Source organism: Ciona robusta, chromosome 5, assembly GCF_009617815.1.
Source record: "Ciona robusta chromosome 5, ASM961781v2".
Classification (NCBI taxonomy): domain Eukaryota; kingdom Metazoa; phylum Chordata; class Ascidiacea; order Phlebobranchia; family Cionidae; genus Ciona; species Ciona robusta.
In genome coordinates, this window is record NC_143239.1 from 756881 (window position 1) to 774730 (window position 17850).

At 34.4% G+C, this 17850-nt stretch overlaps 2 protein-coding genes across 8 annotated transcripts; one reads left to right on the forward strand and one right to left on the reverse strand.

Moving 5' to 3' along the window:
• The first annotated feature begins 289 nt into the window (after window positions 1-289).
• Window positions 290-8421, forward strand: LOC149735299 (claudin-7-like). 7 transcript variants are annotated; one of them, XM_089878211.1, is made up of 8 exons: window positions 290-446; window positions 2254-2374; window positions 4832-4996; window positions 5203-5367; window positions 5649-5786; window positions 7104-7241; window positions 7526-7619; window positions 8220-8421. In XM_089878211.1, exons 1-8 carry the CDS (start codon window positions 336-338, stop codon window positions 8254-8256), a joined length of 969 nt encoding a protein of 322 aa, XP_089734337.1. In that variant the 5' UTR covers window positions 290-335; the 3' UTR covers window positions 8257-8421. The 7 variants fall into 7 exon arrangements, with proteins under 7 accessions (XP_089734337.1, XP_089734339.1, XP_089734340.1 ...); XM_089878213.1 differs by lacking the exon at window positions 7104-7241; XM_089878214.1 differs by lacking the exon at window positions 5649-5786.
• A 137-nt stretch (window positions 8422-8558) lies between these two features.
• LOC149735300 (allene oxide synthase-lipoxygenase protein-like) lies at window positions 8559-16429 on the reverse strand. The gene is made up of 14 exons (XM_089878200.1): window positions 15966-16429; window positions 14552-14744; window positions 13794-13925; window positions 12818-13075; window positions 12437-12521; window positions 12108-12264; window positions 11542-11796; window positions 11152-11344; window positions 10813-10893; window positions 10095-10213; window positions 9728-9847; window positions 9521-9655; window positions 9114-9212; window positions 8559-8867 (listed from the first exon to the last, which is right to left on the reverse strand). The coding sequence occupies exons 1-14, from the start codon at window positions 15990-15992 to the stop codon at window positions 8688-8690; spliced, it is 2034 nt and encodes a 677-aa protein (XP_089734326.1). The 5' UTR covers window positions 15993-16429; the 3' UTR covers window positions 8559-8687.
• Between the last annotated feature and the right edge of the window lie 1421 nt (window positions 16430-17850).

A 17850-nucleotide genomic window follows, 5' to 3' on the forward strand; every position in this document is an offset into this window, starting at 1 on the left:
AGGGTAGTCGGCGCTCACTACTGGTTACTGTGTTTTTTAAAAAATTGGTTACCGCGTTTTTTAAAATTGGTTACCGCGTTTTTTTTTAATTTTTAGACGGTGTAACTTCATGTTTAGTCGGCCGACTAAATTTATATGAACCACTCTTAAAAAAGTTAGTCGTTCAAAATTTACCAGGAAAGTTTTAGTCGAGCGATTAGAAATGCAAAATCTAATCTGGTCGCCGACCAGCTTAGTCGCTATATAGACGAGAAGACAACCCCGGCTCTCATATTTGTAAGGTGTTTGCTAATCTTAGTCGTAACTTTGTAGGTTAATTTGACATAAGTTTTATAATGGCAGTTAAACCTGCTTTAAGAACAGTTTTCTTTGGACTTGGCATGCTCATCTTCGTCGGCGTGTTTACCACATGTGTTTTACCATACTGGAAGATAAGCAGTTGGCAGGTGAAGTAAAATAATAATAATTTAAACAGTTGTAGAAAAAATCCTAAAGGTTACTTGTGTATTAAAAAGTATATAGTTCAAGTTTAAAGTGTTTCTTCAAACCATCTTGATCGATAAGGATAAGGTAATCCTTTAGTTGGTGACCAGTCGATTTTGGTTTCAAAATGTTCTGCCCTCAACCCCAATCTATATTTTCCTTGTAAAAAGTGGGGGTCCGTGTGGAAAACTAACTTTGTCTATGCGTGAAAAAGAACTGTGCCCACGTGTTTTCCAAGCTAGACATAATGAATTGAACAAAGTTCAGATTAATACACCAAAACCCAAAGTTACGCTGCTGTATTTAAAACAAAGTACGATCGTTACGTCATATAGTAGGGTGGGGGAAGACGGGACACCTTTAGCACATAATATTTAAATATTATGATCGTGTTTCAAACAATTAACAACGGTATATGATAGTCGTAAGGATACGGATCTATAATACTTTTAATGTTCTTCTTATACTACCAAATGCGACGAGAAAATAGAATAAAAAGTTGTCCCATTTTCCCCAATCCTACTATATAAAATAATATGTTAATATGCAGGTTCATGCATCACGGATCTTTGATTTTCTTTAATTCGCCGTCATAAAAATGCTGCACGTTTTTGTATTTTATCAACAAAAAATGTGCAAAATGTAAGCTATACAGAAAGGTATATTACGTCGCATACCGTTATTGACGTAATTCATATTGTTGTTGTGGCGTAATAAACCGTTATCTTTACGTAAGTCTGGCAAATTACGGTGGCGAAGCATGTTTTCGCGTATTTTAAGTTATATAAGGACGCTCGCGTTTTTCGCCCAGAAAATATACAGTGGGTATCAGTAAGAAACATTTTCCGAGGCCTAAGCAACATTTTGAAACCAACATTGACCCTGGTCACCAGCTAAAGAATTACTCAACGATGAAGGATTTTTTTTAATTAAAGTATAATGACATCAGCAAAATTGATGGCGCGCAGATTCGTTGATGTGTTTAATTGTTCTTTGAATTATTAACTTAGCGGTGTAGCAGAATATATACATTTTGACGTCAAACGTGGTTTCGTTAATTCGGGAACAAACATAACAAGCTGCGCCTTATTATTCAGACAAACACCATTATCACAAAAATGCACAACTGATATTAATATTAACACATGGCCTATTGCCCTTCTGACCTGGAATAATATTAGGTATAGGTCATGTTTAACTATTGTACGCAAGCTCATAGATAAGTAGGCTAATGCTACTGTACTCAAAGCCTGTGATTCTTCTTTAATAATGTTTTAATCGTTAGATAGACGTTTACCGTGCTGTTTTCTGATCAATTTAAAGTTCAAAACTAGCGCCCCCTAATTCCTTTATCTTTCTGTTTACACATTTTCGAGTTTGAAAATACCAGAAATTTGGTTCAACACGAAGTTGATAGATTAACACGAATATATACAGCAGTTTCCAACTACTTTATCAAAATTGGTATTTGTCCACTGGTGTGTTACAATCTAGTCCGTAGCTATGGCACAGTTAGTTAGCGAGTCTGCTTCTAACCCGGAGGTTATAGGTTTAAGGCTCGTGGCTGCTACCATTGCGGGTATGTGTGTTCTTGGACAAGACACTTAACGGCAATTGCCCCAGCTTAAGGGTCACTATAATGGCGGGTCCAAGCAGTATAAAACAAAACAACCGACTGTTCTTGACCCGCCACGCGAGGGTAAATAAGTTACATTTATAATTGAATATCAAATATATGAACGTTCGATAAATAAGCACTTTGTTCAATAGACATCAAGTGCCTTATACGGCAGAATGCCAACCTATGACGGTGTGTGGTGGCAATGCATGACTTTAAAAGCGGGTGGTTTTACTTGCAGTAACTATGGCAAACCAAGCATCTTTTTATCAGGTATGAATACTTCTTATATTTTGTTTGCCATGTGAGAATGCTTTTTAGGGCCGGAAAACTAAATTGTATTTTTTCGGGACAGTTGTATAATAATAGTAGATAAGGTAGGCAGCAACTTGTTGCGTAGCAACCATCTTTAATAGCTTATATACACTTATATGTCTAAAAATAAAATATAGTAAAGTGGGGTAGAACGGGACACCTTTAGCACACACCATCCGAATATCCATATCGTGTTTTAAACAATTAACAACGAAACACGGGGGTGTGAGAATAAGTTTTTTTAACTCTTTGAATGCTCTTTGTTTACTACCACAAGGGTCGAGAAAATAGAATAAAAAGGTGTTCCATCTTCCCCCACCCTACTATATACAGTTTATTTTTCCAAGCTACTTTTTTGTCTAGTTTATGTTTAGCATACCAAAACTTGTATAACATAAGATTTTACATACTATATACTTAATACGGTGGATTTCTCGCCATGTTACATGTGGCGCAATCATTACCGGTTCACGAAGTAACCGCGCAACGCAAGTAAACCGTGTAACCATGCTGGCGTAGTAGCTACGTCACGTCGCAAATCGCGTAAGCTGGTCTACGAAAACTAATGATCATAGGTTTGAGCTCAGCGGTATCCAACTGTGAAAAACGTAAATAAAGAGTCAGATACGCTATGCTGAATTTACAGCACATTAATATTATTACGTATAATTAAGTTACCTATAGAGATGTAAAACCAACAGTGAGCGTGAAGAATGAACGTATAATAGTTTTTAAGAAACTAGAATAATGATATTAGTGAAGGATTGATTTGACGCCTATAATGTGTATTTCCGCCATGTCTGTCACACGATTTTGGCTCACTTTAAACCTTACAAAAAAACGCATTTAAACAAAATTGTAATATTATTAATATCGTCAATATATTATACATGATAACCTATAGAAGACGAGTTGTTGGTAATGTAAAATAATGGCTTCGTTTGGTGGAATAAACTCTAAAAAGAATCACGGAAGTAAAGGATCCGCACTTTGCTTCCTTGTTATCATGTGGATGTTCTTTTATTTGCTCTTCTACGTCCTCATCTTTCCGGATTGGTGTCACAGCGCTTGGCAGTTAGAGGAAAACTTAATGGGAAGGGTTAAAAGATTTAATGGAATCTTCCTTCGATGTATAAGCCCTAAACAGGGGGCTTTTAAATGTGACAATTATGGAAAACCACTTCTGCAACAAGCCGGTAGGAGGTTTAATAATAATCTTTGAAAAAAAGTAATTTCTATTGTTAGTGATCTTATGTGAAACTAAGTATACTAAAGTATAGTAGGGTGGGAATGATGGGACACAGTTTCATTCTGTTTACTCGTCTCATTTGGTAGTAAACAAAAAAACATTCAAAGCAATATAAAGCCGTATCCTCACAACTCCCATGGACCGTTGTAAATTGTTTAAAACACGATCAGGTTATTTGGATATTATGTGCTAAAAGTGTCCCATCTTACCCCACATCACTATATATATTGTATAAAGCGTAAATGTTATAAATAAAAGGTACACAACAATGTCGATCAAAGTCTATTAAAATGCGCGGTAAACTTAAAAATGCTGTTTATTATGTACATTCGAATAAAGATAGATTTAACAAATTACGGCAAAAATGATAATCAAAAACGGGGGTAACGTCAGTCAATATTTAACGATCCGTTATTGAGATTCATCTGGACAACGGTAGAAACATAACGTTGCTATGTCGGATTATCTTCTGTTAGTTTCATTTGTAACCTGCTGTAGTTGCTCTATGATCGAGATGAAAGCATAAGAGTTTAATGATATAGCCAGATGTTGCGAAAAGCAGTTGGTCGAAGAATGCAATCAAATTGTTATAAGGATCAAATAAAAATAATTGAGTTTTAGAGCAGTAATATTTTGCTACCATTTAAGTAAGGCGCTTTTAAATTTACCAAATCTGTGCTGATCTTAGGTTTAAAACTGAATCCAGGTTGTTTAAACTAAATCACTACAGTAACGTTACAAAAAAAAGCTTTTTAGTTTGTTAGATTGTATATAATAACCTACTAAAACATGGGTTTGCTTCACCAATTTGGCGCTGGATGTTTTGGCTTGCACATTCCAATCCACATCACGTTAATCTTCGTCACTGTGTTCCCGGATTGGAAACATAGTGCGTGGCAAGCTTCAGATCCATTGCTGGGTCGGCTGGCAAACTTCGGCGGAATTTGGTGGCGATGTTTCGCACCCAAGTGGGGAATATTTCTGTGTGATAATTACGGCAAAGTTGCAATCTATTCCACGCGTAAGTCAAAAAATAATATTATATATAGCCGCAACAGGTAAACACGTCATTTCGAACTAGGCGAAAACGCGAGAAAACCACCGTATAGTTAACAAACTCTAGCGTGTATTTCTGACGTATAAAAATGCATTGTGACGTAATATAGCTGACATCCAAGCGATGAGAGCATTGATGTGTATCGCCACCATCGCATCTTTTCTTGCCATGGTATGTTCACTGCTATCGCTTGACTGCACCACTGCGTTGGAAGCTAACACAAAACCAAAAAACATCATTACTATGGTGTCCGGCGTCTTCCATATAGTAGCTGGTTAGTTTAAGTTATGCATACATTTAACAAATCTGGTAGAATGCTTGAAAAGCAATAGAATATGTTCTTTCTTTAAATTCTACCAGGTTTGTCTTTGTATTTTTATATATGAAACGGAGTCACGTATAAACTGGTGCTGTGATTGCTCTCAAAAAGTGAACGTTTGTAAAACAAAATCGACCTTTATGTTTTTATAACTCGTGCAGCCACATTACAAGCACAGAGAGCGCTGATGGTGGTAGCTGTAATATCATCATTATTTGGCACAATAGTCGGTATGGCCAGTCTAAGATGTACCACAATGATTAAAAATGAAGAAAAAACGAAGTCCTACATTGGAGTTGCATCTGCTGTGTTTTTTCTCTTGTCCGGTTAGATGAGCACGAATGATGTGCGTGTATACAAAACTAATTCATGCATGTTAAATTTCTTGGATTCTCTTTAAACGAAACTACTTTTCAATTTTACTTTTAACAAAATTTGCAAAAGTGGCTTTGGCACCATGAAAGCTATAAATGCTATATTATATTTGTTTCTTTTAAAGAGAATTAAGATGGCGTCGCACATTTCAAGTAACTCCGACGTTACTCACCGACTGGTAATTTCCCTAATCTCAATTTTGTTTGCATGTTGTTTTTGCATGTACACACAGGATTGATGTGTGGAGGTGCTGTGTCGTGGTACGCATGGAGAGTGACGTATGAGTTTTACAGTCCTTTCTACCAAGAGAGGGAGTTTGTTTATGAGTTTGGTTCCTGTCTTTATATTGGATGGGTGTCTTCCGCTATTGGTAAGTTGCGGTTTTTTTTTGTTTGTATGGTCTATTCCGGTTAGTTTTTTGTCGTAAGCGAGTCGCATAGTTTTGTAGCAGTCATATCCTAGCTTGTTGACATGAAAACTTCTATAGGAAAGACCAAATAGGGGTTTCCCCATTGACGAAACACCGTTCTGTGGTGATAAATTTTGTAATCCGGAAAATACGAACTATTTTTTGTATAATGATATTAAATGAAATCGTATTGTAAGTTTGAGAGAAAGCATGTGTGCTAAGGGTAATTGTTACAACACTTTCACCGGATCAAGCGGATGCAACATTCTATAAAAACTGTCAAAAACAGCCGGCCTAGGGGCAGTGGCACAATATATTTTCTTATAATAGTGATTATAAGATATTGTAGCAATGGACGCCTTAGTTTTATACCAATTGCAGTTAACATTATTATTTGCAAGTTGGGGTTTCCTACCCAACCCAATGCTTATGATCAAGACACCTGGCGTTTTTGTCTTGGCTGTTTGAAAGCTATTTACGTCTCTTGTGTTAAACCAGGGAAATTTGACTGGTGTTCCACAGAGAAACATATACAGACAATTTTTTAAGGGAACAGCTTGATGAACTAGTGTTGAAAATAACTTGCATAAGCTGTGTAACAAAGTTAAAAATCATTGATTGAAGTGTCTTCCTTAGAATATGAAACTATGTTCCACTAAATTATTAAAGGAAAGCAATAATATTTAAAGCTTTATCACTAAATTTGTGAAAAGTTCCATATTAACATTTTCATTTGATGTTTTATAGTAAAGAAAGTTTAGATTGTTGTTGTTTGCCACATGGTATACAATAAGCAAGGTGACAAAGTACAAGTTATGAATAAAAAATATGGTCACTGTTAATAATTGAATTTCAGTTATAAATTAGCTTGCTTGCTTGTTCTTCTTTGTTAATGTTTGCTAAATGTTAAAAGTTCAATTCTTTGTGTTATATTACCACCATTAATCATTTACCAACCAACACCAATCAATTGTTTGTTCCTACTTTACTGTTTATCACTTTGACTGTTTTATGCATGAATCACACTTGTTACACAAAACAATTTATTTGTATTAAACATTTGTGCTTATCGGATATAAACTCATAAACAACACAACATAATTTACCAACATTTATGTTAATACTTTTAAATTAAGACACATACTGTTGGTCAGCTAAATCTCGTTAAAATACCCAAATAGGCAAATTCAATATATAGATTACAAAGTGTGTATCAAACCAGTTTGACACAAAAACTGCCCCTATGTTAAAATACAACACAAACATCATATATTACAGGAACCTGTACCTTAATTAGCACAATATGGTTTGCTGTGGGCGTACAACAGCAGTTTCATGACCCTATGTATAAAAATTCGAATTTTAAATATGAGTTTGGCTCGTGCCTTTATATTGGATGGATTTGTGGAGCAATTAGTAAGTCGGCGCGAAGAACTAACAGTTGTCAAGTTTTTTTTATTTTCTTGAAAACAAACTACAAAATTTAGTTTATCTTTAACTTATATTTAATAAACTATTTTTGCAGTGATATCAGTAACAACTAAACAACATATAAATCGCTGTTTTATTGTTTCGTCACGAAACCACAAAATAGATTTATTTAAATTATAAAATAGAGTAACTGTGATATAAATTTCTTTGTTATAATTATTAATATACTGTTGATGTTATATTTAATAACATAATAAATTTACAAACAGCTCTACTAGCTGGTCTTGTATTAATATGTGGAGCATGCAAGAAAAATGAAGATGAAGATAAACATTCTTCATATCCATATACTTATCAACCAAGGTATGAAATATATGTCACGTATACTAACATTGCTATCATGTGGCATAATAGTAAGCGCACAAGTCTCTAACCCAGAGAGGTTCAAGGCTCGATGCTGCTACCATTGTGGGCATTTGTGTCCTTGGGCAAGACACCTAACGGAAATATCTTTACTTCAGTGGTCATTTATAGGTTTTCTAAATTGTCAGTGATTCAGAAAAAGTTATATTTGTTGTAACTCGTAAGTGGGCATGGGGTGTATAAAAAACAAAACATCTGTGTTATAACGACTAGTGTTGTCACGTCACGTGACAGTTACATGCATTCATTCAAATACTAATAAAAGGGATTTGAAGTGTACTCAATTATTGAACATATAAAAAAATTGAATATATATGACTTGTTTAATCCTTGTACATTGTTACATTTTATTGACTGCATGTTACGGAATGTGTACTAAAAGGTGTTTTCTTGTGTAACCTAATTTGTAAGTAAGCTGTGTAAACATAACATGTGCATGTCTATATTGAAAACAGCTTGTGAGCAGGAGGTGTATAAAATATATTGTACTGCTCAAGTATGTTATGTACCTTCTGTCTAAACCTCACTTTTATTTTTCAGCAAAGTAACAAAAGAGACAAAGACAGAATATGTTTAAAGATCTTATTAACTCCACACAAAAAATAACTTTCTTATCTTGAACCAATGCCATTTCACATTTGGAACATGTTAAACTGATTTGAACATACTGTAAATAACCTGCTTTACTAAACGATTCTCTTTATCAAGAAAAATTTATATAATAAAACATGTACAAAGTAAATTTTTGGTTTTGTTTATGATCACATTTGAAATGTGGTTACCTCTTGCAGCTTGTGCACACATTATGTTGTCCTGCTCGCTCTCTAACACCACTTGTGGCAATATTTAAATTTTGTGTTCGACATATGCACATTCCTATATTTTTTTTTATATATTAGGTCTCTGTGTATTAATGTTAATAAGAGTACAAGATTATTAGGACCATACATAACTTTTACAAGCTTATACGCAAACAAGCGCATTTATATACATTTTTATCCATGCACATTAAATTGCAATACTTATTGGTATTTTATCAGGCAAAAGGTAGGTGTAAGGGTATTTCAATTTCTTGTTTCGTTCTTCAAATTTTGATTGAAGTTTAACGAGTTCCTTTTTGAAAGCAACTTGCATTTCAATAACTTTTGGATCAGTGAATAATCTATCCGGCACATCGCCAAGAAATATCTACAAACGCAAATATTCTTTTATTTCCTTATTCTCTGTTAGTGCAGTTGTTCTAATGGTTTTAACACAATTCAAGAAATATGTATGAAGTTACTTATATATCCTTGCATAGTGGGGCAATGTAAGAAACACAAGGTGACTGCCATATTTTATACACCTTGTACCTACTAGAGCAAGCGTCTCTGATAAAAAATGAACTTAAAACCAAGTGCCATTCTACTGATGCTGATACTGTATAATACTCACTTCATCTTTTGCATACTCTGATAGAGCAAATGAGAAACTTATTAAAATGCTTGAAACCACAACTCCTGGAAGAGAATCCATCACTCTTTTCTCATCTGCCTGCAACAAACAGGTTTCATTTTCACAAAAGTAAACTGGAACGTAGCAACCATGATGGGTTAAACTAAAATAAGGTGTTTTATTTGTAGGGGGGTATTTTGTTTGTAATACATTAGTGATGTAAAGACCTAGGTTTCAATTAGTGACCATTGAGCTAAAGCAATTAATGTTAGATATCTTTGCCCATAGAAATACATGACACACTGGAATGGAAACTCTGACCATTGTGAAAGAGGTATTATAAAGGAAATATAGAATATCATAGCCAATATAAGGTTGTTGATTTGGTGCACACAATAACAACTCACTTCTCCTCTTTTATGAGGTGGTAGTATCATGCTTCCTGGTGCATTTGGAATAAAACAATAAGTCTCCATTTGTCCAAAGTTAACAGCAGCATGTTGGGCAGTGCTTGCAAATATAATGATGGTGGTCATGTCAATCTGAAACAATTACAAACCACTTGTTAGTAATTGTTAGCGTTAATTAAATATCCCCCACCAAATAAAGCTTACCAGTTCATCTCTGGTGTTGAGTTTGTCAGGGACTCCTCTTAAGTCATTGTCTTGCCAACCAAAGCCTTCATGTGCAGTGTCGAACATAAAGCTTTGAAGTTCATAATCATCCACTATGTCCTATTAATGTAAGTCCCTATTAATGTAAGGCAGCCCAATGTAAGTCCCGTTTCATACCTAAATCTTATGCTCACTGTGGAGTTATGCAGTATACTTAAACATCTCATTCTTGTGTTTTTAAAAACCAGACATAAGAAGTGTTCATAACCTCATGATGAGTATTATATAGATGTATTCCCATACACCACAAACACTCATACACCGTATGCCTAATATCGAGTCAGAGCCTTCTTTTTCAACCAATCACCTTGTCACATGTATAATGATAATTAACTACATTTGCAACATATTGTTTGATTGCATTCCAAACATCTAATGCATCATCTCTGTAATGAAAGTTAGGAAGAAGATTTGGATCGTCCAAACCTGCAAAATAAATTAAAGTATAAGTGGCTACTGGCTAGATGTTAACTAAGTAAAGAATAGTTGATTATTAGAATAAGGTTTTAAAATTCATCTGCATTGTTAAGTTTCCGGCGCCATGGCATAGTGATTAGAGCACCTGCCTGTAACCCAGAGGTAATGGGTTCAAGGCTCGACGCTGCTAACATTGTGGGCGTATGTGTCCTTGAGCAAGACACTAAACGGAATATGCTCCAACCCAATGGTCACTAATGGGTTGTCTAAATTATCAGCCATACATAAAAAAATGAAAAAATCCGCCCAAAAAATAATCACCTACAAAGTAACATACAAGGTAACTCGTAAGCTGGCACGAGGTGTTAAACCCGTATGATAACGACTGTCGTTTTTCGACCACGCGAGGATAAAGTAAGTTACATTTATTTATTCCAGTTTCCAAATCAATTTATTCATACAATGGTTTACCAATTGTTTTTTCCACTATTTTAAGTTTTCTACATACGTTTAGCAGACTTGAGATGTGTATGAAATAAGACTCCAATGTTATTGGGACTCTTATTGCCCTGCTATGCACACAACAAGACAATGAAATATAATCCAACCTTTATATTTGAGGCACTTTGGGATATCGATTTGTTGTAACTTGAATGTTTTGTATCTTTTCCTCACTGAAGATGCAGCATCTACAATGCTGTGTTTTAGTTCAGCAACCACACATATATATATATATATATTATAAATGGTTCAGGCTAAATATATGAGATTCAAAATATATAATTTGGTTGAGATAACAAACATTTAAACTGGCAAATAAACTGGTTTTCAAGCTTTAAACTTTTGCACAACTACTGGAAGGTTGTTCTGATTTATTAAAAGTATTTACACAGCTTTTAGAGCATGTTAGGCTAAGTTTCTGCTGAAAATCCCCAAATTTTACTCACTCAGGTGACTGGCCTTGTTCGCTAGTGATCCGGTTGGAACTAGTAGGAGACGTCCATCAGTGTTAATAGCTGGTGCTGTGCGTAGGTGTTGTCGGAGCAGTTTATACATGGGGTGGTTTCGTGGAAGGTTGCGAAACATAGCAATGCAAAAAGTTTCAGACACAGCATGTGTTTGTAGGTAATGGTATATCCACTATGAACAGTATATAGGGTAATGGTAAGTCGGTGAAAAAAACCTAGTTATGCTGCATAGTGTACAATATGGCAAGGTAGCCCTTTCCAACAGTAAAATTGTTCTTAATAAAGAGCTAGGCAGGTTTAACATAACCATCAGTTACAATTGAAAGTAGCAATAACTTAGTTTTATCTGAATCCCTGCCTATTACTTACCTCATGAGTGCTTCTAACAGAAGCTCTAAAATATATCTTTGCAAGAAGCCAGTCATGTTCATTTCCTTTAGGTGTGTGTATTGTCTCTTCTTCATTCGGACAAAGTTGGATTGCTATGGGAAGAAAATCTCCATTGGGATTGACGTAAAATAACGCCACACAGTCAGCACAAATAAACTTTTTGTCCGACCCTGGAATGTCATTTCTTTCAATATCCAACGTGTCAGAATAGTCAGCAATATAAATTTTTCCAGCCTGAAAAATCGTTCACTATTTAAATTTTAGCAACAAATTGATAAAGCGTGTTAATGGCCTTATTATTATAAACAATGTTCATTTGCTGTATATTACTAATATATCTTTTAGCCTTCATAATTCATTGTTTTTATAAAAATATAATGTTTATAAATAAAAGTATCAACAAATTTCATAAAAAGTATCACTCAAAACAGCTTAAACACAATATGACTATTGCTTTTTAGTTTACCTGGCTGACTAAGTTTCTGTGCATTATTTAGTACAAAAGTAAAAGAGAATTAAGAATTGCATCATTTTAGTGTTGTTACCTTTAATTCACTTTCCAATGTTTTATCATCAGCTAACAAACCAGATACATGTTCATTTGTTACACCACAATATTCAGGAATTTTGCAGCATCTTTCAAATGCAAGTGGAGAAACTCCTGTTAGAACTTGACGTCCAAATTCTTTATCCGTTTTCCATCTGAACATAAATGTCTCGATTAAAACCGTTGCTTTTCGCTAATCTATTCAAAAATAGGATATTTACAAAATTTAAATACTGAGTTGAATATAATATATATTTTTAGCCCTACATTGTTTTATCCATAACCTAATATAACACCTATCCATGCTTACAAAACAGAAATACTTACTCATCAATGAACATTGGATCATTAAAGCCAGTTTTGCTGTAAAGTTTCTTATAATCATTCAAATATTTCAGTTTGCAGAACAAGTCTGAAGGAAATATTATAGTTATAATTAAATTTTTATTTGAAATTTGATTGAGCAAGATATGCTGCTGTTGGTAAAATGGCAAGATTAATACAGATACGAATTTGCAGTATTATTATTTTTGTGTTATCAATCTTAACCCTATCACAAGGCAAGGCATATCAGGACACCTTAGATTTAAGCCTCTGTTTGCCAGTTCAACATCTCCATGCTAGTTTAAAAAGGCAAATGTTTCATGGATTATGCTTGTATAAACTAATGCTATGAGCTTTCCAAAGTACATTTATTAGTGAATTTACTTTTGAACAAATTCGTTCCCATGTGCAGAGCTATAGTGAGACCCGATCCTGCAGCTAGTTCAAGTTGTCCTTGTGTTCTCTTGAGGATGCTTGGTAGCTCAAAGTAGTTGGAAGCTTTCATGTAACGGTTCACTCCCCAACTCAGCTCCTTGTCAGACTTGGGGTGAGGCTGCCATTCAAACTTTTTTAAATTTTTCTCAATTTCTTCTGCACGAAGTTTTCGGCATTGAGCATTGGTGACATTTTGAGGCAGAGTTGCTGAGGATGAAAAGACTTTAATTAAAAACATGACGAAAACAGAAACTATAATTTAATTTGTTCAAAGCTCAGATTTTATACTTACAGAGTAAACTCTCTACATACAAGTTTATTTTGCTAAATAGGCATAACACAAACACAACAAAATCAGATGGTAGAGATGCTCAAGTGAACTAAAGTTACCACCAAAGTTTTAGAAAACCAAGCAGATTGTAAGGAAAACACTCAGTTTCAAACTCAATTTTCAACACGAACAGCCAACTCTTTTGAGAAAACTTATCACGGAAACATAATGAACAATTTGTTTTAAAAAAGGTTGAAAATTCCTTTTGTTATTGCAAGAAAACGTGTTGACTTAGAGCAGGGTTGTATGTATCTATTTCAAATGGGTAAATTAAAGTATTAAACCAAAGTAAAATTCTTTATTTTATAAAAATGTTTTATAAGATCGCCAATAAAAAGCATTAATTATGAGAAATCCAAAAAAAAGAGTTTTTTTAGTGAATTAGAAATTAAGCAGAAACAAGTTAAGTGTTTTTTGAACATTAGGAATCCCATGCATTACCACACAGCCAATTTTTTACAATAGTTCCGAGCATTTTTTTTTAATGGGACCCTTTTAATCAAATATGGGACCCAATGACGCTTTCTCTTTTTACATTAAATTCAACAATATTCCACAACCTCCCTTATGTTACACAATCCTAAGCAATCATACCATCTCCCCGTGTAACAGATACTTCATCTCCTTCTATCCAATCAAACACCGGGAACTCGAAACGTTGTCCAATGTATTCAACTATGACATCATCACACAACCAGCTGTCACTTTGTAACAAGCCTGTCAGTTCTAAAATGGTTAAACGTAAAGTTTAGAGTGGTTGCCACTTGCCATACCGGTGGCATGAGAAAGTAGTCCAGGATAATTAGTAAAAAGTGTAGGTTTAGGCCACAACAGACATGGAAATATACTTGCTGTATATATAAAAATGTCTTTATCCTCACGTGGCTGGAAAACGACAGTCGTTATAACACGCCTGTTTATACACCTCGTGCCATCTTAGGTAACCAAGTATGTTACTTTGTGGGTGATTACTGTTTTTGTCTTTTTATTTTTTTTATGAGTGGCTGATAACTTGGACAACTCATAACTGCCCACTGGGTTGGAGCAATTGCCGTTAACGGTTTTGCCCAAAGAAACATGCGCCCACAATGGTAGCAACGACAAGCGTTGAACCTATTACCTCCTTAGTACAGGCACGCGCACTAACCAAGCAACTGCGCTACGTGGTCGGACGACTAAGGAATCCCCCGTTACGTTACAGATTAGTCTAATGGGAAGTGTTAGAGGTTATGGGTTATGGGGGGTTAGTTAGGGTTTAATGGTTATATGAGTTGGTGATTATATAAGTTAGTAGTTAGGGGTTAGCAGATAACTTAGGAAGAAGATTCATCACCAGCCAGAATAATACATACTTAATTGTACAATCAGAGGTTCATCAACTTGTTCACCATCATGTTCCACAATATATTGTTCCGCTGTATCCCTCTCAAAATCGTTCCTGAAAAAATGATCCAACTTTGTCCATTTGGTGGCGTTGCCGGTCACTCCTGTAATTTTTACACACACGGTTGCGTTCGTACCTGATCCCAAGTATCTGGCGTTCGTCTGCGTTAAAATCGTGTACAAAATCACACTGAGTGGTTTCGTATGAATAAACAAAATATATACTCAGGTACTTTGTATTTTACACTCATATACATTATATAGTAGGGTGGGGGAAATTGGGACATAGGGCAAGTTATGAAAATTAGGTTTTAAAGTTTAAACGAATACAACATATACAAATATAGTAGAGTGGGGGAAGAAGAGATTCTTAAGCACATATTGCTCAATATTTCCAAACTCAAAATATGGGCGGGTTTCGGGTGATGCCACGAACTAGTATTATTATAACTTATAAACTTGTTTTACCTCGCATGACAGTCGTTATAACATGGGAGCTGTGCATTTACTTTAAATATATATTTTTCATACAAGTTATCCTAGTACCATATAGGTATAACACATTTGAATAACCCCTGAGATATATATTATTCAAATAAAAACAAACCCTTTAAAGTTTGCCAATGAAAACCTACACAACTTTAAAGTTGGGATTTTTTTGTATTATAATAGTATTCTGAGCCTTGTAGTTAACGTACCTAAATTAACAGTCTGTGCTAGTTACTTTGACATGTAAACTCATTATGTCTCTCTCTATATATATATAATTTTAAAAGAATATTTTTTGCTTTTAAGACATATTGACAATTTTTTATCCAGCATAAGCATCTTATTATTATTATTATGCTTTTTCTGCCGTTAAAAACATGTTCTGTTCATTCAACAACGATTTTAAATACTAACAGTAGCAACCGCCTTTTTGCACACTTTGTTGGACCGTGAAAATACTGTCGAATATATATTAGGGAAAGATGGGACACTCTAGCACATAAAAAACAAATATCTTGGTCGTGTTTTAAACAATAAATATGCGGTTTATGGGAGTCGTAAGGAAACGGTTTTATAAGTTTTTATTTTTTTTTTAAATATTACTTAATTGGACAAGAAAATATAATGAAAAGGTGTCCCATCTTCTTCCACCCTACTTTATCTAACATTTGTTTTGTATATTATTAAATAAGTGCCCGTAAAAGGATATTTAAAAATAGGCCTATATCTTTTCTTGAATTCCGTCTTACCTCACCCTAATAAATATATTATTATACTAAACAGTCATTCGTTTATTTAAAGTTGAATACCGAGTAAAAATGTTAACATTACAATAGAATGTACTCTACTTTTTTATATTTAACGTTTTAAACGATCTTTTATTATTAGTCTTACCGTGATCAGCAGTTTGTAAGTCTCCATTATAGACCAACTTTTAATGAAGTTTTCTGCGTTTAATATTTAAATATATATTTTTAAAAATTGGTATGGAGATAATATGCCACACCTAGCCTGTACTGACGCATTTAAAAAAAACTGTATGCTCTGCTGATGTCGTAAAAACTTCCGACTATTTAACTCGTAATTCAATGCGACGGTTGCGGTTAATTATAAACTAAAACGTTTGTTTCAAATTTCAACCGAAACAGCTGTTTTGTATTTCGAGTTAAGTTATCGGAAGTTATGATGAGTTCAGACACAAAACCACTCGAAGTCAAACGTCAGTATTTAACGAATTTATTACTTCATAAATACATATTATTTTATACGTATTACTGGACCAACATTTCCTTTATATTTTTAAACTAAATATAGGCTATTTAACTTCCAAAGCTTGAATTGTTTTAGCTTCGGCAATGCAAAGCATAACCACGATTCGTGGTAAAACAAGATAGTCAAGCTTCGTATCATTTTGAACGTACACTTTCCTTTAAACGCCCAATTTTGAACAACAACTATTTGTGCGATGAATCATAGATATTACGTGAAATGTCGATCTTTGTGGTATTTAATCTGTATGCCAAGCTTGCATGTATAAATCAACGTGATAGGTTATTGCTTCTGCTGCACAACTAAAGTTCACACACAGACCAAAGACAATTGAATCACTGTAACTTACTTCACCCTCGCGTCGCCGGAAAACGACAGTCGTTATAACACGAGTGTTCATACACTTTACGAGTTACCTTGTATGTTACTTTACGGGTGTTTATTTTTTGTGACTTTAATAATGAAAAATATAATGAAAAGGTGTCACACCTTCTTTTACCCTGCTATAGGATGGGGGAAGATGGGACACCTTTTTATTCTATTTTCTCGTCCTATTTAGTAGTAAATATAGAACATTCAAAGAATTATGAAACCGTATCTTCACGACTCCCATAGACCATTGTTAATTGTTTAAAACACAATCAGGATATTTAGATATTCTGTGCTAAAGGTGTCCCATCTTACCCCATCCAACTATATGTGTATATATGAACAAATGTTAATCATTTATCTTCGTATGGCAGCGCAACGACAGTCTTCAAAACGTGGGTGTTCTGTCACTTACATAATAGGTGCCCCGTTACGGGGTAATACGTACAGTGGGGTGGGGGTAGATGGGACGCCTGTTCACCCGTCCAATTTGGTATTAAACAAAAAAATACTATAAAGAATTTTAAAACCGTATTCTCACAATTCCAATAGAGTGAATAAACCGTTGTTAATTTTTTAAAACACAATTGGAATATTTGGAATATGTAGTATATATATGTAAACTTGTGATTATTTTTTGAGGAGGGTCTTTTAAATGTACTTTTGACAGTTAAAGACCGCCGGGTTGTCCCAACTTTAGTGTACTGTCTTGCCCAGAGCCATAGAAATACCGAGTAGTCCAACCCATTGTTACGTAAAACACAAATTGAACGGCAATTTGGGTCCAAAATAACACAGTAGGTATAGGGAAAATGTCTGTTTTTCGGTAAATTAAAGAAAAAACCTTAGCCTAAAAATAAATTTAAAAGTTGAAAAATGTAAAAATCATGTGTTATTTGTTTTCTGTGTCAAAAAAAGTCAAAAAATAGAATTAGAAGCGGCTGATTTGCGACATTTTAGTCATTTAATGCGGCTAAATTTATATATTTTTTCCAAAAAAATGTTTGGTAAGGTAAATAGAAGCTGTTTTACACCTTGCCACAAAAGGAGAACACAAACAAAACGTAACAAGTTCGTTTAAACCCATTGCCAAAGTCACTACTTTTGCTCTATTTTGGACACACAAACACGGCAGTTGGAC